This window comes from Mastigoproctus giganteus, chromosome 2 (assembly GCF_048544385.1).
Source record: "Mastigoproctus giganteus isolate SK-2022 chromosome 2, ASM4854438v1, whole genome shotgun sequence".
NCBI lineage: Eukaryota > Metazoa > Arthropoda > Arachnida > Uropygi > Thelyphonidae > Mastigoproctus > Mastigoproctus giganteus.
Window position 1 is genome coordinate 183791697 of NC_143576.1, and position 25795 is coordinate 183817491.

Genomic DNA, 25795 nt, shown 5'->3' on the forward strand with positions numbered 1-25795 from the left:
CCATGTCAGTTGCTGATTATCACAATAGAATATATATAATTTTAATTATACAATGAATAATTACTTAACAAGGTTAAAGAAGCTACTGATTTGGATATTCCTTTTTCATCCAATGGAACACTTACTATCTATATTAACAAATTCACAGCTAGAGTCTCTTAAGCCCTAGGCCTACTGAAAAGAACAGTCCTTGACTTAATAAAAGAAGCCTTTATTTGACTGTAATTAATACATTTGAATACGTCTCACAGGCACATGGACTTCAAGTACTAAATGTTTTATTAAACAATTGGAGCATGTTCGAAAGTCTGTGATCAGGTTCCTAGTATTTAATTCAAAGTTATACTTAGAAATGAAACAATATGATGAATGGTATTAGTTTTTTGTGTTGTTTTCACTTCATCAAAGAAGAACAACAGCAGAATGAAGTTTTTACACTTACTAATTAATGATAAATTGGATACACCTGAATTACTATATTTGATTAATTTTAGGTGTCCATCCAAGACCACAAAGAAGGCATGATCTATTTGTATAACACACATTCAAGCCAAACCACTTAAGTATGATGATTTCTTCAATAAAAGTTTAAATGTTTTGAACACTTCTAATATTGGCATCATCTCGGATCATATAAATCTAAAAAAATAAAATAGTTAATCACTATTCATTAGAATAGAGGAGGAAAAATAAGCATATAGGCAATTAAAGAAAAGGAGAGTAGGAAATACACACAGACAAAATTAAAGAATTATTAGTAAAAGGATACATTGAATGGTTTGTTATTAAGAACTATCACTATTATTGGGATATGCTGAATAATACATCAATAAAACTAAGGGCTAAAACACATCTCAGCAACAAATTTCAACATTGGAACATGGTTCTAAATTTATAGTAAAACAAAATTTCTATCCTATTAAGGATAGTAGAGCAAAAATACAGAGTAAGTTAAACAATCATCTCAATGAAAATTTAGTATATAAGTTAATTCAGTAATAAACACTGATATGAAAACAGACTAAGATTTCTAGGTAGTTGAAAGATTCCATTAAGAAAAAACATTAAAAAATGATAATCGTATCATTACACAGCAAGCTAACAAAGGGAAACAGGTTGTTACTCTCAATCAAATCAACTACAATGACAAATTATTAGATATCCTTAATGAGTCTAACATATTCTTTCAATTATCATTTTAATATATATTAAACTTACCTTCTGACTGTTATGTTGTTAATGAATTAAAAGTAGATTAACTATTAAATTGAAATAGCACTGAAAGACGTGCACTAAATTCGATGCTCATCACATAAAATGCTTAAAATCGAATTAAGATCTCAAAAAATGGGATAATTCGTAATCATCCTCAGTTAGTTCATTATGGCACAGAGTGAAGAAGAGAAGCATTATATGGACTACTCATTCCCACCCTCCCACTCAATTTTATATATATGAGATCTTTATGTTCCTCAAGTCCGATATCAGTAAGAGTAGTATGAAAGGATAGTAGGAAGTTTGGCATTAAGAATAGAATATTGTGTATTTTGTTTGAACTATTCTATTGCCAGAGATTTGACAATAGTTAAATTTAAAACTGGAAGTGAGTTTAGTGAGGATTATTCCTCAATCAACCTTAGGCTGGTGATTTAAGGAGTTACTATGGTAACTAAGTTCTGCAGTGTGTTAGTAGACTACTTGTAGTAATACACTCTGGTGTTGGAAGTATTTGAGATGCCATATTTAATTGTAGTGCTCCTGATGTAGTATGTATTACATCCTTTTTGACAATGAATTAGATATACAATGTTGTTTATATCTGAAATATTGTATTTTTTGTAATTACTGAAAAAGGTGTTAACTTTATTATAAGAGAATATTAAAATGTCCGTGCTTGAGAATATGTTCTTGAGTTGCCTAGCTAACTGGTTATGATATGTGAGAACAATTTTATTTACTATTTTTTTTTCTTTTTTGTTGATGCCGCAAAAGCTTGGGTCTTCCTTGCACCATAGGGTTAATACTAATGTGTTTCAAGATTACACTAAAATTGTACATTAGATTATGAATTCTAATACTTTCTTTCTGCTGGATGAGTGGGCTGCTAAGAGAAATGTTTCTAGACTTGAAATCATGAAAATAATAGGTCTCTTTCAGTATGATCCTACATGTGCTTTCCTTATGTTTTCTTCAATATGACAAGTTTTTTTTGTGCACTGTATGCAGTGGTACAATGTGCTAGCATCTTTCTGATATATTTTTACTGCCACTTCTCCCCTGAGAGGGAGATTATCAGCATTCAAGTTCATTACATCACAACCAGTGTCATTGTTTTTTTGTAACATACATACTGCAAGAGGGGGAAAAAAGCACAGGATTTGAGTATGGACATTAAGTAACATGGAAAATGCAGAGGGTATGACATCAAATTATTTTGTTACATCTTTCAAAATTTCCATTTTTATAAAATACAAATGCAGCTGCTATTTCTCTGTCCTGTCATTAATGATATTTACAATAAAGGGAGTGGCTGAACTCAGTAGTGTTCCGGATACTAATCACTGATAATTTTAACATTTTTTATTTCTTTGTAAGCTAAACACATTTTATGCATAGTTAATTTTAAAAATAATTCATTATACAGGGTTGTTAAAATTAAAGTATTCCTACGCAGAGGGCTCTGGAGCAGTTCTAAGGCTCATACTGAAGAGAAATTTGGACAACAGGTACAATAAAGAATGCGCTCCCCATTTATTGGAAAAAAAAATTAGTTACAAAATTTGTCACTGTATAGCGCATTACAATTATGCAAATAACTTATATTATTTGCATAAGCATAAGTTATTGCCACAGTGCCACTACTCAGCTCTACTGTACTGTATAAAAGCAAAGCAGTCTCTTCACAATCATACAGTAGATGTTTGCCTGCACTACAGCAGCAATGCCAACAACATTGCAGAAAAAGGTGCTATTAGTGAAGCTGTACTATCAGAACAGCAACGATGCAGCTGCGGCTATCAGAGAATTCCGGTGTCAGAAGCACATAAGGCTCACGTGAACCTATGACTGTTTATGCTATCCGCAAAATGATTGCAAAATTTGAAGTGACAGGACACCTTGGTGTTCAACCAGGTAGAGGTCATAAACAAGTGGACTCCTCTCATGTTGAAGATGTGGCTATGGATGTCATAGATTTATCAAGTCAATCTCCATGTGGTAGCGCAAGTGTGCCAGCTGTTTCTCATGAAGTGGACAGGCTGTATTTCACTGTAAGGGTAGTAATGCGTCAGGTGTTGCGGTACTATCCATACAAGATGCACATGCTATAGCAGCTAAAGCATGGTGATGCAGATATTTGTTTTTCACATACGCACTTCAGTTTCTGGTGCGAATGACAGTGGATATCACTTGGCCATGGAACGTCCTTTGGAGTGATGAGCCCACTTCTGTTTAAATGGACAAGTGAATACGCACAACTGTCGCATTTGGGCAACAGAAAACCCTTGAGTTATCCAAGAGGTCCCGTTGCATTCTCCAAAAGTGACAGTGTGGTGTGGATTTACAGCCACATTCATGATTGGGCCATATTTTTTTGAACAGGTAACACCGACTGGACCTTGCACCTGTTCCATCACTGGACAGCGATATTATGAAATGTTGGCAAATTTTGCAATACCAGAGCTGCAACAACGTGGGTGCCTTCAGGATACCATATTCATGCAAGATGGTGGTGCCACCCCACATCCACCGTTGTGGTCCAAAGATTGCTAAGGCAACACTTTACAGATGAACGGGTCATCAGCCATTGTTTCCAGACATCTTGGCCACCCCGATCACCGGAACTCACCCCATGCGACTTCTGGTTGTAGTGTTTTTTGAAGAACCAGGTGTATCGGGAAGGATGTCAAACTCTGGCAGATCTAAAGGCCAGCATTAGATGTCATGTGCTGGCTATTCTCCAGTTGACATGTTACGTTCTGTTGTAGAAAATGCTGTTCTTCAAATGGAAATTGTTGTTAACCAAAATGGAGGACACATTGAACAATTGTAGCGCTGTTCAAGTGATTTGTATTGCCACAGTGCCAAATAGCGAAAAATTTTGAAACCATTTTTTTTTTTCCCAATAAATGGTGAGCGCATTCTTTATTGTACCTGTTGTCCAAATTTCTCTTCAGTAGGACCTTATAACAACTCGCTCCAGAGCCCTCTACATAGGGATACTTTAATTTTAAAAACCCTGTACTAAATTCTGCATCAGAAGAAATACTGTTCAAATAAGACACAGCACTAACAATAAGGAAAATCTGATACCAGAATATATTTTCATTATAGTGAAATTTTCTTTAAATACTACTAATCATAACAGGCTTTTATGAAACTAAACTTCATTTAACATCTTAAACAACTGGTTACACAACTTACCAGGTGTTAAATCAAGACATTTTTCTTTGCTCATGCATACTTTAGCCTGACTGTAACTTCCAGTCATCTGTGTATACAAAGAAGTAATCTGAAGAAAGAAATTAATACAGAATCATACATATGCTTCAAACTAGATTGCTGATTTAAAAAGATAAGGAACTATACTCAAGAGGAAACACCACAAACAATGCCTTTCAATCTGAAATGTTCCTTGCAGAAGCAGAACCAGTATAAACACTTACTATTAAAGAATATAAAAAACAGAAGTAAAGCACAGTTTATGTAATAAAAGAAAAAAAAAAGTTGAAAATATTACCCAATGGTATGTTTTTATTAAGTCATGTAAAATATTAATGTCATTTTGTCATTAACCACTTTTTATTCACGAGGGATGGCCACAACTAGGTTTGCCAACTCTCCAAGCCAAATAAGGCCAGTTGGAAAGGTAGAATATTATCTTATTTTTAGTTTAAACCAAGGTGGCGGGGTTATTCTTGGCAATTTACAAACATCAGGAATAAGTAGCTAAGTTGTACTTGTAGCAATAGTTAATCCTGGGAAATCATACAGGTTATATTCTGCAGTGATTTTGCATTTCCATTGCCTTCTGAACCTGTGTATACAGGTCTGTAGCAGTATGTTTTCAGACCAATTTTCAAGAGAGAAAAAAAAAAAAAAAAAAAAAATCACCAGAATAAATTCATGGAGAAAAATCTGCACCTCTGCATGAGACTCAAACCTGAAAGAAAAAGCTTCCATAAATTAAACAATAAGTTCTATGAATTCTGTTTGGCAACACTTTGTTTGATAGCAACAAGGTCTTATTGTTGATGTAGTAATAGCAGTAGCAGCAGAACAAAAAAAAAAAAAAAAAGTTCCAATTCCACTTTATGCTCCAACAGCACATTTGTCTAGTTCTTCCTTGAACTTGTTCAAACCACCCATTTCCACAACAACAGATGGAAGCTCATTCTGACAATCAGCCACCTGCTGCATGAAGGAAAACCTCCACAGATCTGTCCTGCAATCATCCTTCCTCAATTTGAATTTATGCAACCTCATGTATGTACTCTGAGCAAGAGGAAGAACGCTATTAGCACTGAGCTGGCACTATCCATTCAAAGCCTTAAAACACCTCAATCAGATCTCCTAGGTGCCTAATCTTCAGATGCTGCAATTTGCAGAACTTGCCTTTCCTGGCAAGACCAACCTTTTGTTCTCTTCAACAATCTCATTGCCCTTCTCTACATCCAAGTCAGCAGATCTACATCCTTCCTAAAATAAGGATTAAAGACTGTATGCAGTACTCAGGATGCAGCCTAACCACTGCCTTGTACAAGGAATAATCACCTCCTTATCCCTACTAGCAAAGTTCCTGTATCATTGACAAAACCCTACAGCTGTCCTGGAACCCTGTCTGCATTACTCAGAGAACATCATATCTGATTTCACAATTACCACCAGATCTTTTTCATTTTCCACTACTCTGTAGTATTATAAGCTGCTAGATCTAAGAGGATTAGATCAAGTTTTGCTTTGTAGCTCATAGCATTGCCAGGAGGTTAGTGATCATCACGCAAACCTGAATAACAGTGTGAAGGTAATGTGCTCATGAGGAAAGCTGTGGTCAACAAGTCTGGGAAGAATGGCTTTCTCGAAATCTTTAGGAGTGAGCAACTGACAGAAATGGATCTAAAATCTTTGATATTTAAGATGATTTTTTTCAGGACAGAGGTGACAAAGTATGTGTTCCATCTTATGGGAAAATCATAATGCAGTTCCCCCATCCTAAGAATGTTTATAAAAGTTTTCACAAAAGGTTTTTTATGATGCAAAAGCTACATACTTTGACTACAGATAAGTGGAAACCATCTGGCCTCACTTTGTTAGGAAGTTGGTTAATCGTGTTAATGTATTCTTTGCTTAATGTGATGTTATGGAGAAAGTACTGCAATACCAGAGTGTATTTTCAATTAAACTGCTAGAAAGTTTAATAAAATGACTTGTTATTTATACAAAAGGGAACTTAGGTTGGCGTTAATTGGATAATTTTTTATATATTATAATTAATTTATAACTTTCAAATATAATGGTATAGCCTAATACATACAAGGGGGTATCAAAAGGTTTGTACCCTTACCTAGGATTAATAGCCCTAGAAAGGTGAAACTTCACAGGAACTTTAATCCTTTTCTATGTAGTCTCCATGTATAGTAACATTTCTCCCATCTATGGATCAGTTATTTAATGCCATGATCACAGAAGTCCACACTTTTTGTCTGACACCATGATTCCACTTCATTGATGACTTCCTGAGGCAAATCAAAGCGCATCCATGCAATAGTTTCTTGATTTCTCAAAACAAGAAGTCTGACGGTGATAGGTCAGGAAAATAGGGTGGGTGCTGCAGTAGTTCGAAGCTGCACAGGGCAACAAAGTTGGTGGTTGCAACTGCCGTGTGAGTCGGTGCATTGTCTGACAGAAGCTGAACACCTTTGGTTAACATTCCAGGCTTTTTCACCTTCAAAGTATCATGTAACTTTTTCAAAAGATTTCTGTAGTATTCTCCGGTAAGTGTGGAACCACGAGGTAGGTAATCTGTCAGGATAACCCCTTTTCTGTCCCAAAACACTGACAACATCACCTTCTTCACAGATGGAGTGGTCTTTGCCTTTTTGGGAGGTGGGAAGGAGATTTGCTTCCACTGATTTAACATTTTTTTAATCTCCGGATCATACTGGTACACCCAGCATTCATCATTTGTCACCATCAAACCAATCAAAAAAAAAAAAAAAGTTCTCGACATCCGCATTACACAAATCCAATAGTTGGTGAGAACACTGCATTCAACATTGCTTCTGCAAAGGCATCAGCAATCTTGGAACCCACCATGTGGAGACCTTAGACATATGCAGATGGTCACGAAAAATACTTGGCAGACCCATAACTAATTCCCATTGCATTTGCGATGAAATGAATTGTCACACGTCTTTCACTCAGCACCAGTTGCTCAAGCTTTGCAACTGTCTCACTGTCTGTGGATTTGATGGCCTTCCTTCTCTTGGCTTGTCAAAGACACTTATACAACCACACTGGAACTCCCATTTCCACTTTTTTACAGTGTCATAGGATGGACAATTCTGCCCATACACAGCTTTCATTTCTTCGTCAATTTCCTGAGCTTTCTTTCCCTGCAAATGCAAGAACTTGATCACTGCTCGATACTCCACTTTGTCAACCATAGCATCCTTCCTCAGATTCTGGGCTCCACCTCTGGTGTACGATCACCTACGGGAATGAAATTTCACATTAGTTATTGAACATGTAAACAACTTATATTAAAAACGGCATCTTCCTACTGATGTTTTATCTAGGTCAGGGTACAAACTTTTCGATACCCCCTCGTATAACATGAACTTGGTAGCATGGTATTATTATTGCTGTGTAATTGGTATATCAATAAGAATGTCTGAATTTTAATTATATATAATTAATAACATAAACTTCATAGTATAACTGGTGCATTGTGTTATTACTGCATTAGATATACAGTCGATTCCGGTTATTTGGGACACATCGAGACTAGTGCATTTTGGCCCGATTAAGTGGCTGCCCCAATTATCCAAAGTTTCACGTAAATAGTTAAAAATACAATGGATCCCCCTTTACAATTGGTTCACTGTACAATCAAATCACGTTACGATGGACTCACCATTGTAAAGTACCATTCACTATATGATGTGTAGTAAGCACCGGTCAGTGTAATCACATTTGTGAATTGAATTTTAATTCTATTAAACAGCGATTCTAATTAGCAAAAAATAGGAAGAATATTATCCACAGGCTATAAAAGTAAAGATATATTAAGTCCAAATTTACACCTTTTTCCCTTACCAATTAACATAATTAAATGATACGTGAAAATCTGAAGAATTTTATCCACAGGCTAGCAAAATAAAAATAAATTTACACTTACGTGCATAGCTTAATTAATAATACTGTACCAAATAACATAACACTTTGTAATACATGTGGTATCAAATAACATAACACTTTGTAACCTGATATTTATATTCACTGACATCTTTTTTGCAGTTGTAAAAGGCTAAAACAGTAAAAAATGATTAGCGTCAATCAATAACAAAGAACATGTCACGCAGAAATTGCAACTAACACAATATGTGCGAGTGAGATACGGAGTAAAAAGATTCTGAACAGAGTTTTATTTTACCATACTGTAGTTTTCTTAGTCTTTTAAAAGAGAGCAGAAATTAACAATTGAATCAAAGATTGAGAGTTTAAACACTTTCAAAGGGAGAAAGTGGGTCTTCATTAGCAAAACTTTATGCAGTTGGAAAGTTATATAGACATTAAAATCAGTAAAGAAAAAAATTTTAAAGTTTACATCGAAACTTGATTCAGATGGTACAAAAAAAAAAAAAAGAAAAAGAAAACTATGAGAACAGCTAATGACTCATCCCTCGAAGATGCCATTTATTTGTGGTTCACACAGAGATGAAGTTTAGGAGAACCCATATCTGGACCTTTGTTGTGTGAATAGGTGCTGGATTTGAACAAAACATAAGGCAGTCCCTCAGATTTTAAAGCAAGTGTTTTTATTTCTAAACTTAAACTTTTTATTTCAGTCTCCAGAAGAGAATTTTTTTTGATGAGTTTGAAAATATAAACAAATCGGAAGTCCGAACAACCCCCAGTCCCAATTAATTCAGATTATCGATGCTTTATTGTACTGAATTTGAACAAAAATCATGTCTCAGACCAGAAGAGCAAAATAAGGGCTCAGGCTAGTGGGAGTGCTGTGACTCTGGGAAGAACTGAGGGGAGCAGTTGTCCTCTGAATCACAGCCTTATGAGATGTACAGTTTGTTTGATGTTTGCAGAGCAATCAGGAATTGGACATGATATTATCAAGGGGGGGGATGTCTTTATATGTGCTCAATGTAAGGAACATAAGGATACTGGGCAGCAACTCAGCTTTGTAATGGGCCTTTAAGAGAGCTTGAAGAACAGGGTGGATGCTCTCGAAACATCAACGCTAGAGCTTGCACTTGATCATCAGGCAACACAGTGGCCACCCCAAAGCAATTACAAAATGTTTTATATGCATAACATTTTGTAATTGCCTTGAGATGGCCACTGACTTGAGTTAAAGGACACCAAGTTTTGCAGTGCAAAACTTGGTGTCCTCTAAAATCTTGAGCTTCACCTGCCTTGAACCCACAGTATCTGCAAACAAATCAGGACTCTGGAAAGAATTTAGTATCATGACTGGTTGCCATAAGAATCTGAAACTAAACAAAAACAATTTATATACATTTCTCTAAGTAATGTACATAGAAATTGTGACAAGTCAAAATGTGCAATTGCTTCCAAATATCATAATCATATACAAAGCCAAAAGCAAAAAAAAAATATATTACTCAGTTATTCATGATCAAACTGATAAAAGTAGTTGACTTTAGCAAACCAGCTTACCTACATGGGCTTGGCACACCCAGGGTCCTGAGCTGGATATTCTCTCTCTCTCTCTCTCGGGAGCTTTTTTTTTCCTGGTGCAGCATAAGCCTCAGGCTTCCTTGCATCATATGGCTATTAATAATAATAATAATAATAATCTATTTCAACTCACTTTTCAGGTCTCTCTCTTGGCATACCATACCATTTTCCACTCATGGGTTGCCTATTGTCATGTAGAGCACTGCTGCTGGGCATCGACTGTTGCAAACATCTATACATTTAATATATAAATATATATATATATTTTTTTTTTTTTTTTTTTACAACCTCATAATAGCTTATCAGATCACTTAGACATGATTTTCCTTTAACTAACCAATGTTGTATTTCCGATACAATTCCATTCTTGACTCAATCAAGGATGTAATACTTTTGCAATACATCCCAAATTGTAGATTCCATGTTTCTTCCAATCACTGAAATTGATTGGAATTCACTCTTCAAATCAAGAAGTGAAAGACAAGTGAAAATATAAAGTAAAGTAATTTGCATATCTACAATTTGTTGGACTTCACTTGAGTTTACGTGAAGTCCCAACAGACCGGAAATGTTTTATTGCATTCTTAATAGCTGGCCACTAAAAGAGAAATCAAAAGCAAGTTCTAGAACATCTGGCAATTGAAATTTAAATGTGAAATAAGTTATTCCAAATTTAAATAAATTATCTTTATCATTAAGTATGCAACAAAGTGTACAGTGTTTCTAGACATTAGAAATCACTTCCCTGATCACTATGCAATCAAACCAGGAAGACAACAAATTATTTTTTTAGTGTGGTGGGGGGAGAGCTCAGTAATGTCCTATCCCTTCATGCTCCACATCAGGTACCAAGTGATAGTCACATGCGACTCAGCTTAATAACTAAAATGTTTATATATACACACACACACACACACACACACACACACTTACACACTTTTTTTAATATAATGAGAGGGTTGAAAGGTTCTGCAGTGGCTATACCATAAGGACACTTTTTAAGGGCACAAAAGGTGATGTTGTTGTACATGTTGGAACCAATGACATTAAGAGTAAGAGATCTGCAGATTTACTCAACAAGTACAGGTCAATGTTGAAAAAAGTTGCAAGTTAGGATTGAATGTGAAAGTGTCTGCAATTCTGTCCAGACACAATAGGAGGAAGTATACAATAAGAGCCTTGTCAATCAATTCGGCCTTGGAGAGACTGTGCAAGGCTCAAGGGGTAGAATTATTTTCAGCCTGATCTATGCTTGTAGACAGGAGAGACTGCTTCTACAGGGATGGGGTACACTTAAATAGAAAGGGTGCAAGAATATTTGCTGATGCTATCAAGGCAGTGTTGGGGGGGGGAATACACAGACTAAAAGGTTAACAGTGGCCGCAGGCAGAGGCAAAAATGATTCTTGCACTGCTTCTATTAGAATGAGCAGCAGCCTGGAAAGCAAGGCAATGGAGATTTCCAGGACTGATGGGAGTCATAGTGGAACAAGTAAATACATGGGCTGTGCTAGGGTAACTAAGAGTATGAACAGGTGCATGTACACCAATGCTAGGAGTATAGTTAATAAATTTGAAGTGCTAGTCAAGACATCAGAGGCAGATATTGTTGGGATATCAGAGACATGGTGTCACACAGATAGAAGCAGTGCAGAATTGGAATTTGGGGATTAAAATGTGTACAGGAAAGATAGACAGAACAGGAGGAGGGGTTATGCTGTTTGTTAGTTAAGAAACACAAAATCTTAGGAAGTGCATCCAATTGATGTTGGTGGACAATGCAGTGTTGTCTGTTTGGTGTGAAATGAGCACTGGCAAAGGAAAAATGAGAGTAAGTGTGTGTTATAGGCCTAATGAATCGGATGAGTATAATGAGCAATTGTGCAGAGAAATAGAGTGGGCCAGTAAATCAGAATGTCTTATAATAGGAGATTTTAAACTTTCCAGATATTGATTGGAACTTGTGGGTTGGTCACTTGCACACTAGCAAGTTTTGTTGGATTTGCTGGATGACCGTTTTCTACAGTAACATGTTCGAGAGGCAACCAGAGGAAGTAATATTCTTGATCTCATTATCAGCAGTTATTATTCATGCATTAAGAATTTGCAGATAAATGAACCACTGGGTGACCGTGAACAAAATGTACTGATGTGGGAATTACTTAAAAATGTAACTGCCATCAAAGCTAAAGGCTTTTGCTTTCGTAAAGATGATTACAGTGGTCTCAGACAGTTTTTAAATTCTGTACAGTGGGATCAAATGATGATGTTAACAATAGGTTTCCATCTTTTGTTGTGGAAGCTAATAGCCTAAATAAATTTAAGGCTGAGCTGGACAGGCAATTTGGAATGAATGGAGGGGTGAAATGGGAGTGTTTTTTTTTTTTTGGTTTGTTTTGTTTTCGCTGATGCTGCATAAGCTTGCTTTCTTGCATCTTATGCCTCTACTAGTGCTAATGCCACTAAGAGGTTGCAGTTGAGTGGCAAGGATGTGTCATGTGATAGTGATAAGGGTAACAGATTGGTAGTACAGAGATTGTCATTAAACCAACTGTTTTTGTAATTGCATAGAAAGCATGTTCCACTCTTGCAAGAGCAAACAATATTTAATACACTTTTAAAGCGAAGATGTGCAACTGAAATTTGTGTGAAGCTCAGAAAAAAGTAACCAAGAGATGCTGGACCTTATCCAAATGAACTGACAGCTGATGAACTGGATGCATCAAGTAGGGCACTGGTATTCAATGTGATTGAGGCATTTTTAGAATGGCAACATACAACCTGTGATGAACCTCAAAGTAAAAGATCAGGCACTGCTGTTAAGGATTTAAATGTAGAGAAGGTTTAGTAAGAATGGGAGTCCACACTGCATGAACTGCATTTCAGTGACTTTGGAGAGAGTGTCACATTGAAAGCATAAGTTCTACAGAAACTATTCTTAGCTTTAGAAATGAATAACAATTTACAAACTTTTAAATTTGGCTTAATATTAAATAATTATTTGGCTTATTATTAAAATTCTCTTTCATTCAACTCACTGAAATAAATACTCACTTCTGTATATTTCTCCTCTGATAGAGCTGCCTGACCAAGTTTTGACAGCATATTAAACTGTCTTTTTAACACTTCATCTTTGAAGTTAGAATAATTAAACCTCATTGTTGTTTTCCATTCATCCTTCTTAAATTTAAGATAAGACGTTTGACTATCAACCTAAGAAAGGGAGAAAAAAAATCATGAGCATTACAATAATTTTGAAGAGTTTAAAAAGCATGTACAGGAAAGTACATACTCATTGAGATACATACATATTGAGACCACCTGTTTTCTAGAACAAGTTTATAAATAAAAGTTGGTATTAAAGAGAATAAGTTTTTTTTTTCCATCATACCATTTATTTCTCATGTGTAGGCACCTGCACATCAGTGCCTGTGTGTGTTGTACTACTTCAATTAAATTTAATTTGCCTATTAATTTTATTGCCAGGGGCAGATTGGCTGTAGTTGTTCTCAGTAGCTCCCAACAGTTGTCTGTTTTAGCAGCAGCAGTAACACATTAAAAACACTTTTGGCCCTGGTGGCAATTACATGAACCAGTCCACACCTAGCTTTGCTATTTTTATGCAATAAGGTTTTGCTATTCTGAGAGCTCATTTGATAGCACTACCAGTACAGAAGTTTAAGTCACTCAGTCACGGCAAACTTTGCAAAATAATTAGGGCATAATGTTGCTATTAAGAGAAATGCTGCATGCCGGTTGTGGTTGCTATCCTATAGTTTCAAGAGTCAGGTTAGCAGTCTTAAGGTCAAAAAACTGACAACAGAGGTTCTCTTTCCCTTAGCACTGACAACTTGTTTATCTGCTGCTCCATGCAAAAGTAATAACAAGCATATCTTTTAAATGATGGCCTCCATTACCAGACATGTTGGAATCAAGGGTACACAACTTCTGCAAAGAGCATTCTTTTTTTATGCAAATCAGCGAGCCACGGAAATTTCTGCAACAAGTAAAGCTAGAACATGCTGAATCAACAGGAAAAGAATAATTTTCTTCAGGTGTCCAGGGTGGATCCAAGACTAAGGAGTAGCACTCTTTTAGACAGTGTTTTGGTCAACAAGTTAACACCAGATTTTAAGCAGTATCATTCAGAGTATAGGGTAAACAAGGAATATACTTGTTCCTGAGAAGGCAAATCCAACCAAATCACTATATGAAATAGAGTAGAAGTATAGCACTAATCAAAATGAACAATTTTTGAGCAGTTTAAGTTATTACTGCCACCCTTTGTCTTTTTGCATCAGAGATTTACTTTACTCACCGTGCTGCTCTTGATGCAAAGAAACCATATATTTAAAACAGACATACATCCAAGCTACATACTATAGATTATTCAGGGATCCAAAATTTCCATTTGGGAGAGGAGGAACTTAAATAAAAAAAAAAAAAAAAGTTTCCAGTGGTTTAAGAAATCTGTACATATAATCCATCTAATTCTGCACTTATCTCATCCATGCAAAGGCACAACAAAATAATTTGTCTGTCAGACTGATTAGTATACATTGAGCTACTGATTTGCAAATATTCTTGCAACTCGGCCGAACTGCACAGCACTGATGCCATGTGCCAGAACACCCATGCATAGACACAGAAATACCACTGAACACATCTTCACAGTCAGTTTTCAGGCTGACTGCGACTGAGCACACCAACACAGTAGGAGCACAAAATTACATTGTGTGTACCATATAAGAAGGGGCATAGAGAAACATGAAACAAAATAGCCCACCTTCCCCCACAAGGGGCCCAAACTCAAAAATCCTCCCCCCTGCAGGTAGGCATGTTGTGTGTATGAGTATTTAACACTGCTTTAGCCTGGTGCCACTTGTGCCCTAAATCAGGGCCGGTCCCAAAATTTTTGTGAGACCCTGTTCCAGAATAAATTGCTGGGGAACTGGGGTCCTGTGCAAAACTTATATGGGGTGTTTCTGTAATAGTGATTTTTTATATTTTCTTAAATTTTACAGTAACTAAGAAATAATTAAATAATTTTATATTATACTGAACAAAAATTTTAAATACCAATAATATATTACTACATTAATCAACAATAACGTTTAACAATTACCTAGGATCATGAATAAATGGCAATAGGAACCAATAATCGCACACATTTATATATTATTAAATGTAATTATTGCACACAAACATCCTTTAGATAATTACAAAATATTTCTAGCCCTTTTGGCTGTAAAGTTATGTTAATGATGTTGTCATAACCATTTTTTTTTTTTTTTTTGCTATCGATGGAAATAACTGATAGTGATGCTAGTCTTTCCTGGGAAATGGACGACCTTAAATAATTTTTAACTATTTTTAGCTTGTAATGAGATCTTTCATTCCATGCCACTGGGGCTTGCTAAAATCAAACTAAAAAAAAAAAAAAATAATAATAATAATAATAATACAGATTATTGAAAGTGAATATAAGATAAAAATTATATTATTAAATAACGTTCTATTTTCAATATCAAACGAAAGATACACTGAGAATGAAGTATACGATCTACTTATAGCAATTTAAGTCGACTCGCGCGAACGCTCTCGATAATGTGGTAACTACACAGAGTAACTATTCTGTGGGTAACTAGACGTCAAGACGGCGGTAGGCTCGTTGATAGAACCGCGGAAAAGATGCGCATGATACTATTATTTAGACCATTTGATCGCGGGGCCCTGTTCGACAGAAGCGATTGAACATGCTTGTGGCCCGGCGTTGCTCTCAGGCAAGGGTAGCATGACTTGTTCTCCGGGAAAATCGTGTTTTTCGTCCAGAAAACAGAAAATCAACCTCAAAACTCACGCAATTTACAGACAATATACACGGAGCAACATGGCCTCAGTCGCTGACGTTCCTAAAACCCTACAATTAAAGCCCATAAAAATTTCTCCTGTCACTGACGAGATGATTTTCCCCATGCCTTTTCCAACCGGTGTGGGGAACATTGTGAAATCCTCGAGAGCATTGTACATTTATCAAAAGAACCTAGTACTGTACGTGGCATCTGATCTACGTTAATGCTACCCTCAACAAGGCCAATTGCATAACGTAAGTCATTCACACACAGTTGTGTTAGCGTTGATATGTCAACGAAATTGTCATTGTGATATGTCATACAACAAAGAGTGAAAATTAAATTTTATTTCAAGTTGGACTGAAGTGAGACTGATGCCCACGAACTGGAAAAACAAGTGTATGGTAAAGATGTTTTATTTCGCTCACCCATTTAGCATTTGATGGTCTGCAAGAGGCTGGAATGACGGTAAGAGCTACGGACGTCCAATGCTTCGAACCTAAAAAACGGTCGACAAAGGTTCACACTGATCGTCGAATGGATCCTCAAATGATACACTTTTACTTCTGACGAGGATGGTTTCGAACCCAAGTGGGCAAAGCCCAATGGATTAGCAGTCCCTCACCTTAGCCACCTCGTCAATGCATCAAATGATGGGAAAGCAAGTTCCCATTAACATAGCAACAATTCGTGCAATTATGAAATTGATTTGGGTAAACAGATCTATTCTAGATTCTTTCCGCACTGTTTGACTGACGAATAAAAGTAAAGCAGTCTCGAAACATGCAAAGAGTTTGCTAGTTTCGACCGTTACAGCAGGTCATGATTCATAGTGTTTCTAATAATCCACGGACTGTCTATCAATATGCTCTTCGAGTAAAAAAAAAATCTATTTTGAAAATTCAAAAAAACTGATATTCATCACTTTCTTTGACGGCAAGGGAATCATTTACAAGGAATTTGTTCCATCACGTAAGATGGTAAATAAGAGTACTATGCAAAAGTTTTTTTATGCTTTTTTTTCTAAGATTTCAGAGAAAGGATTCAGCTTTGAGGGAAAAAAACAAAAACAAAAAACAAGTGCTTGTTCCTATTTCATGAGAAAGCCACCACATTCTGCACCGATTTTTATTATCAACAAGTTTTTGGTAGAGCGTGGGATCGTGCATGCAATTCTCCTTCGATTATCCCTCTAATTTATCTTCCCCGGAATATTTTTCGTTCCCTAAAATCAAATCCACACTGAAAGAATGAAAATTTTAAGGTGTGGAGGGGATAAATATGAAAAAGGAGGGCAGCAATGTGAAAAAGGACAGGAATTCAATTCAGTTTTGTGAATTTTAAAAATGTTTCCACATCTAGTGCTGAAAGCAAGACGGTACGGTATACCTGCAGGCCGTACGTTTAAAAATATTCAGCTTAACGCAGAACTTCTTAAACAATATATTTTTTTAAAGAATTTATTATTATTGTATACCATGTTTGGCCAAATCTATAACTTTTTGCATTTAAAAACCTGACGTAGCTGAGTAGTCAGGAGAGGGATTACAGTAGCACGCACTCTCTGAGTGGACCACGGTTCAAGCCCATGATTACTAAATACGATTAATGTTTATATTGATAATTTATTGTTACCTCCACTGACTGGTCATCATGTCGGAGTATAAACAAGAACCTCGATGAGTTTACAATATAATTACATTGATCTTAAATAAAGAATATTGCAAGGCATTGAATTTTAATCGTTATTATTGGAATTTATCAAATACAGGGTGTCTCAAAAATACACGGCATAACTTCAGGAATGAGTTCCTCATATGTAGACAATAAAAATATTTTATATCAACCTAGTTCCGGAAATGCTTGGTGCCCGAGTTATTAACCGGAATGTCTTATCTTATCTTAACTTAACAAATCCATGCTCTGACTTCCATATAACCTATCAAGATGATCCTGCAGGCGCCTCGGTAGCCAGGTGGGCAGGAGCAGCAGTGAGTAGCACACGCTTCTTGATTAGACCGGGGTTCGAGCCCGTGCCCACCAAATACGGAGGATGCGGAAAGGTGAGGGAATGATCACCGCATATCCCCCGAGCAATATGGCCTTAGTTGCTAATGCTCCTAAAAACCAAATAACAACAATGATCCTGCAATGCTTTTAATCACTGACTATTATTTTCCATGGAAGAGAAGAGTCAAGCTGACTGGTCTGTAATTACTCACTTCTCCCTTTTTGAATAGAAGAGAGATTTGCACATCTCCAATCGATAGGTTCCTCCTTTGAATCTAAGGGTGCTCTCATATTATGAACAAAGGTTTGCTTAGCTCTTTTGCTGCTTCTTTTAATATTATCGGATAGATTCCATCGGTGCCTTATTTACATTAGAATCAACAATTTCTCTTCAACTTTCTTCTCGGGTTTATCACGAAATCATTTTGTTAAAAATCGTTTAATTGTAGTTTTATTTGCAATCAGTAAATATTTATTCAGTTTTTCAGCAATCTGAACAGGATCATCAGTAGTCATTTTATTCATATCCAGTGGGAAAATGCGGTTTAACGCTTTCCTTCTAACGTTAACATAAGCAAAGAATTCTTTTCCACTTTTTTTTTTTTTTTTTTTTGTGTGTGTTCTTAATTAAAAGCTTCTCATAACCTGCCTTATTTTGCCTGACACTCGTAGTGACTTGGTTGAAGACTAATTTGTACTCACTGTAGATTCCTGTGTCTCCTGATAATTTATAAATATCCTCTGCATTATTCTTGTCTACTACTAGTCTCAATTAGTTCATGTGACATTCATTTAGGTTTAGACCTTGAACAATATCTCTTAGTAGTCCGAATACTTCTCTGAATGTTTCCTGTTTAGAATTTGCAGTTGGTATTGTCATTAGTTGGTCTCAATGAAAAGACTTCTGGGTAAGTCATTGTAGTCACCTTTATGAAAGCAAAAGCTCTTTCCTTTACGGTTGACAGTAATTGTATCTTTAAGTAGATCTCACATCAGTATATTATGATCACTGCAGTCTAGTGATTCCTTTACTTGAAGATTCTTAATGCATGAAGACTCACTGCTGATAATCAAATAAAGAGTAATCCTTTCTCTCGTTTTCTCTCTAACATGCTGGTGCAGAAAACAATCATCCAATACATCCCGAAAGGCTTAGCTACTATGTGTACAACTAGTCTACAAGTTCCAATTACAGCTGGAAATTTAAAAATTCCCATTATAAGACATTCTTATTGTGCAGTTAACAAAAGGAATTTCAATTGTCTTGCTTTGAAATAACTTATGTTTGCTAGGCGTCGGAACAATTAATTTTTTTTAATCAGATCTCGTATCTGACATAGCTGATTAGTAGAAAAGAAAACATTTGTCTGTTTTATTTTTTCAAGTCCTTTGGAAGACCAAGGTTGTTTTAGTATCGCATATGACAAATAAGTTGGTAATACTAGTAGAAGTGATACGCACTGAGTAACAATACTAGAGCAGAAGTGGCCAAATTGCCAAATACAGAATGTCGAATTTGAACTTTCAAATTTAAAAACGGAAAAAAAAAAAAAAAACTTAATACCAAGAAATACTTTCTACCTTAATATTAAAGAATTCTTTAATGCTAAAAATGATATTTAATTGCAACACTCACCAATTTTTTCCTATTTACTTCTGTAAGGTTAACAGCATAGCTCCATCTCGCGTATCGGACTTTAGATCTCGCATTCTCTAATTCCCGACCGATGTTGACCAAATAAACACGCGATACTTTTTCTTCACGCGTATCATGTCTTAACTGATGGGCATTAAACTGAACACAGTGTAGTAGGATTGCTAACAGAGCAAGTAGAATTCGATAAAAATCCACATCGACAAGTTTATTGCCTACCATTTGTCTACACTTTTGTTGGCTTGTGACTGGAGAAAACGATGGTTTAACGGGTGCAGATGATTTACCACGTGGTCATGCTACACTTCCGGAGGTTGCTAACAGTAGCAGCATTCAGAAAAAATAAATGACAGGCATCAGTCTGAGAACTGTCTTCACATAGGAATTTATTTATTTGAACAGCAAACAGTGTATATATATGTAGGCTGAAGAGTCCTAAAAAACATTTTTAAAAAATGTTAAAAATAGACAGCTGATGGAGACCAGTGGAAATCTAAGCAGTTCAATCTGCGTATAGCATAGTGTTTTTAATTTCTTCAAGGACTACAGATTATTTTCGGACGTTTCATGGTACTGCCTAAACCACCGCTTCTTCAGCGATAGGAACCACGAAACGCTTGTGAATAATCTGTAAAATCTAAACTACGCAGATAGTGGATTTTTCTCTATTCTCCATTTACCTGCGCAGCATCATATCACTGCAAAAAAAAAAAAAAAAAACCGTAAAATTCTGTATTTGTTAAAATTGAGCCGTTTGAAGAAAGGTACTAGAGAAGAATGGAAAAATGTTTTAGCTGTGCACAATAGATTTTATTCATCAGTAAACAATGGAATAAATATTGACCTTACGGAGTTTAACAGCTGATTCATGTAAACAGCTGCATTGGCGCTCTCAGAGCTGCTTACACGAACCATCTGTTCATGTCAACAACTACCTTCTGGCTATAACTTGAGGGAATCTTAAAAGGAGTTCGCTCAAATTAATACGCCAGAAAATTTTGTAAAGTCTATAACTCTGTTTACAAACAATTTTTGTTTATGAACAAATACACGTCAACAAGTAAAATATCTGATTGTTCAGTTGCTAAAACACACAGCGGTACTTCGTAAACTGATCAATGAGGGCTTTATTCGATGACGCGTTAGCAGAAAAGTTTGAAACTTTCGGTAATTAGAAAGGGGGATCCAAGCAAATAAAATTATCTGACAGATCCAATGCATGGTCCAATGCTGAAGTCAGAGAAGCATTCAAGAGGAAACAAAAAAAAAAAAAAAAAAAAAAACTTTCAAAAAATGGAAAAAGTTTCAATACTCAGCTGACTACCAGATGTACAAGAAAGAGCGGGAAACCTTCCTTAAATACAAAAGAAAAGCAATCCGGCAGCTGGTACTAAACAGAATAAATCACTCCAAACGTATTGCATCCAAATGCAACAAAGTTTTCCATATAGAAGAGAAGGTATTTCAGGAATGGGTATCTTTGACTTTCAACGAGGTGCCATCAGACCCAAAAACCCCAAAACTGGGCGATTTCCTCATACAATCCAGGCAGCCCCTTTCAACTATATCTCTAACAAAGCAACACCTTATAAATACCATCAATAGACTTCCCAATAAAACTACAAATGGTCCTGACGGTTTTCCTCTATTCATGGTTAAAGTGTGCAGTGCCTTCATTGTGGAGCCCCTTCTGTCAATCTTTAATCAGATATTAAATTCCGGATCAATCCCGACAATATGGAATCTCTACAGGGTACAACTCATACCCAAAAGAAGAAACCCTAAGGAATCTAAAGATTTCAGACCGATCTCGGTGGGCTGCACTCTATTAAAAGTGTTTGAGAAAACTATCTTATCAGCACTGATCGAACAATGCTTCTCTCATAGAGCCAAACATCTGCATACCGTGATCCCCAAAAGATCTACATATACAAACTTACTAGACACCCTGTTTAAAATGTAAACTGCTCTCAACAGTAAATCTCAGCTGGACGTCATCTTCCTTCATATTTCATCTGCTTATGATAAGCTCTCAATTTCAGCTCTCATCTACATCCTGGAAAAATACTTTGGCATTACAGGAAGCCTGCTAAAAGCCATCAACCTCATCCTTACGCCAAGACAACTCATCATCAGCCATAAATCCTTCAAACAGGAGCGTGTTATAACGCGGGTAGGTGTCCTGTCCGGTTTGTGGTTCACCGCGGCCCTTGAACCTTTCCTCGCAAGGTACACTGATTTCTCATCATATGCAGATGACCTCAAATTATATATAAAATCAAATGATGCTGAACAAACCCACCTGATAAATCAGCGAGCCACCGTCCTGATCAACAACCTTGTAACCTATTTACTGCAGATAGGTCTGGAGCTAAACATATCTAAATCAACCCAAATCACATTTAAAAAAAAAGAGAATCAAAAATGACATCACAGCCTATCACAACCGAGTGCAGATAAGGAAAGTGAAGTCTCACACCGACCTCGGCTTGACTTGGGACGAGGGCCTCACTTTTCAAAACCATTTTTCGACCATGAAAACTAAGACTTTTTCGGCGATGTGGGCAATTCGACAAGAGCTGAAGGGGTTACTCCACGTCGATGTAGTCGGAGGATACGTCCAGCGGTCCCTACAACCAATCGCACTATACGCATCACCAATCTGGTCTTCTGCACCGACCTCGCTCATAAACAGATTCCTGGCAGTCGAGTACTGGGTAATGCGATGGATGAACAGAGTCACGGTCAGCGCATTCACCATCTCCAGGGCTGTTTTATATACCAACTTAAATATCACTCCCTGGAGAGTTCACATTGCATCCAGGAATATTCTTCTTCTCTCTCAAATGCTAACTGGTGTGATTGACGCCCACAGTCTTTACGAAGTTTCGCTACTCCACGCGCTGGACGCAGTAATGACAATCCCTACTTACCGTTGCATTCTACACTATCCAACCTGTGCTGTCTTAAGAACTTCTTTCCGAACAACGCAGTCCCCCTTTTCAATACATTGGCAATAGATCCTGTGAAATACTGTGAAGGCAAGCAGTACAGAGTGAAGAGCCTCTCTCTGAAGCTTACAGCTTACTTGAACTATAAAAGTATGAAGAAGCTTGAACTAGAAAAAGCTAGGAACTTGAACTTTATAAATAGGAAGGAAAGACCAAAATATAAAATAGCTGTTGGATATCTACTTTTAAATGGTACTGTGAATAATTTCCTCTTCTAAAGTTGTCGATAATTACATTCTGTAAATAATACTGTAAATGATTCGCACTTCTGTAAATATGATTTGTAAATATTGCATTGTAAAAATTGCCACTCTTGCATTTTGTACACCCTTCTAGCCGGTTGGCTGTGTAAAAGAGGTGAAAGCAATCACTTGCTATTAATAAACGGATTTAATAATAAAAAATGGAAATAATGTTTCGATAAGCATAATCGAAGGAAAATATTTTTTCTACTAGAAGAATCATGAGTCTGTGATTCTTTTATTTTTATAAAAAAGGACGAAATTCATGAAAAATCACCTTTATGCTGAAGAGCGGAATAAACGTTTACATAATTTATTATTATTATTTAGATTATTATATATATTTATATTATTATTTATGGGGTACTTGTACCAAGCGCATGGGGTGTCCTGACTATCCGACTGCCTGTTCAAAATCGCAACTTTCTGGGAGTTCCATGTAAGTGTTCCCTAGCCAGGTGCTGGTTCCTTTTGGAGGTCTTTGGCACCATGGTTGATCCAGTGATCAGAATGGTCATTACTTGTTCCATATGCCACATTTCTTTGATTTCCTGGCTTAGGTCTGTGTATTTCACGTCTTGTCTGTTGGGCGGGATCGTCTTTGTCCATAATAATGGCACGGTTCGGTCCCACTATATTTTTTAAGAGTGGTGGTCTCTAGTGCTTGTTATTATATTTTATGTTATTATCCGTTTATTTATCAAACATCCCTGTAAAGACAATTTTATACAAATAGCTATGTACATTATATCTATTATACAGACTAAGCACGTCAACAAATGTTCTTTAGCGAGTTTATAAGAACGTAGCTTCTTTTGTTGTACTTTCCTTTTCCTTCATTAAATTTGAAGTTTGATGTCTTTCAACTCTTCAGGATTAACATTGACCTATGTTTTGTTTAATTTTCAATAATTGATATCGTTGTTGAATTTAAACTACTATTAATGTTGTTTTTCTTTTTTTTTTCTTTTTTATGTAATCATGTCCAGTTGCCCACAGTACGACAGAACCTCGATATCGACAGTATGCTTGCCCGACATATACGATTCGTGGAAGTATTTTGCCAGACCGGTTAAACTGCCAACAGTTTACTTGACGGACAGCTCTATTTGCCGACACTACGTTTGTCCGAGATAAGGGCTTCCCCGATTGTACGTTTTTCTTCTTGCTTATTTTTGTTGATTATTATTATTATTTTCTTTTCTTATTGATGCTGGAAAATTGGAAATTTTTCTACACACACAAGCTGTTCCACTTAATTAAAACGAAGCGCATTAATTAATAATCATATTAGCCGCCTGGTACATAATTATATAATTCCTCACCTGGTACATAAGTCCATTACTAGGAATAGTAATTTCTCTCTCTCTCTCTCTCTACGATGATTTTTGTTAGTCCCATTTCCACTATTTATCCAATGTTCTGATTTTTGGTGTTGTAGCTATTGTTTGGTCAGTATGAATTGGTTATTTGTTTAGAATAATGTATACAGGGTGTTTCAGTTAAACGTTTCAGAACTTCTAAGAGGGGTAGGGTACATCCTGACAACTCGAAATCATATAGCAATGTGGGGTCGGAAATGCTTTCCTGAAGCGGTGTTGTACACAGAAGCACCATAAAAAGAAAAGAGACCGTAAGTGAGAAATCATTTTAATAATACATGAAAAGAAGCAAAAAGGTACATGGATTAAAGTAAGTGTTCGAAGTTTCTTCAACCTCGTATTGCTTTCGCACAGTGGTACCTTGGAAAATGTGCTACAAATCCCCTTTTTCCTGCTGAAGTGTTGTTTTCCGATGAGGCATCCTTCACAAGGGAAGGAATTTTCAACACGCATAACGACCATATCTGGGCGGTCGAGAACCCGCATGCAATACGACGTCATGCAGCACACATTCGATTTTCGGTCAATGTATGGGCCGGTATTATGGGAGATCACCTCATCGGACCTTACCTGTTACCGTGTCGTCTAACCGGACCTATCTACTTGATCTTTCTGCAGCAAGTATTGCCACAACTTTTGAGAGATGAACAGATTTCTGCATCGACGCAACAGACAATGTGGTTCCAACACGATGGAGCCCCTGCCCATTATAGCGGAGATGTTCGTAACTACCTGGATGTCACATTTGGTCAACAGTGGATCGGACGTGGTGGTCCCGTGCGTTGGCCTGCTCGGTCACCCGACCTATCATGTCTTGATTTTTATTTCTGGGGTCATATGAAATCGCTAGTTTATGACACCCCTGTTGACAATGCTGAGGAGCTGGTTGCAAGAATCGCAGTAGCTGCCGAAGAAATTCGAAATTCGCCTAGAGTATTCCAGAATGTTCGGATGTCCATGCGTCGGAGATGTGAGGCGTGCATTGTAGCCAGTGGAAGAAACTTCGAACACTTACTTTAATCCATGTACCTTTTGCTTCTTTTCATGTATTATTAAAACGATTTCTCACTTACGGTCTCTTTTCTTTTTATGGTGCTTCTGTGTACAACACCGCTTCAGGAAAGCATTTCCGACCCCACATTGCTATATGATTTCGAGTTGTCAGGATGTACCCTACCCCTCTTGGAAGTTCTGAAACGTTTAACTGAAACACCCTGTATATTAGTGATATACACTATTTCGTCTGTATACAAAAATACCGCATAAAATCGGAATTTAACATGGATGAATAATAACCAACAATATGCGCCTACTTTCTGTAAGTTATGTAGCACCCTTCTAGCTGGGCTATCCAAGGTTAACAGTAATACCGAATAAACAGATTTTAATTCACTCATGAATTCTGTCCCTTCCACTCGCTAATTTCTGAACACTTAATCTTTAACAACCGCGAACCGAAGCAAAAGTCTGTTCCCAGCGGTGGAGAACCTGTTGGTATGGTAGCCTCACTAGCCAGGGGCATCACTTATTGATTTTGAAGAGAAAAAAGGTCGATATACAAAGCGAGCTCTTTTGTAACTAAGGGAGCACCACAATGATGAATAAAAATGGATTAATTAAACTACTGTACTTAAAAACGAGTTGGGCTGACCACGTTTATCTTAGAATAACATCATACGTTACGGATTTGAGAATTATCTTTCACT

General features: G+C 36.6%; 1 protein-coding gene across 1 annotated transcript in view; it reads right to left on the minus strand.

Moving 5' to 3' along the window:
* LOC150089821 (uncharacterized) overlaps positions 1-25795 on the minus strand; it is a 256206-nt gene that overhangs the window by 202398 nt on the left and 28013 nt on the right. The window contains exons 2-3 of the mRNA XM_090390108.1: positions 12993-13151; positions 4423-4510 (exon numbers count right to left, since the gene is read on the minus strand). Coding sequence (XP_090246234.1) covers positions 4423-4510; positions 12993-13151 — 247 coding nt within the window. The remainder of the gene's footprint in view (positions 1-4422; positions 4511-12992; positions 13152-25795) is intronic.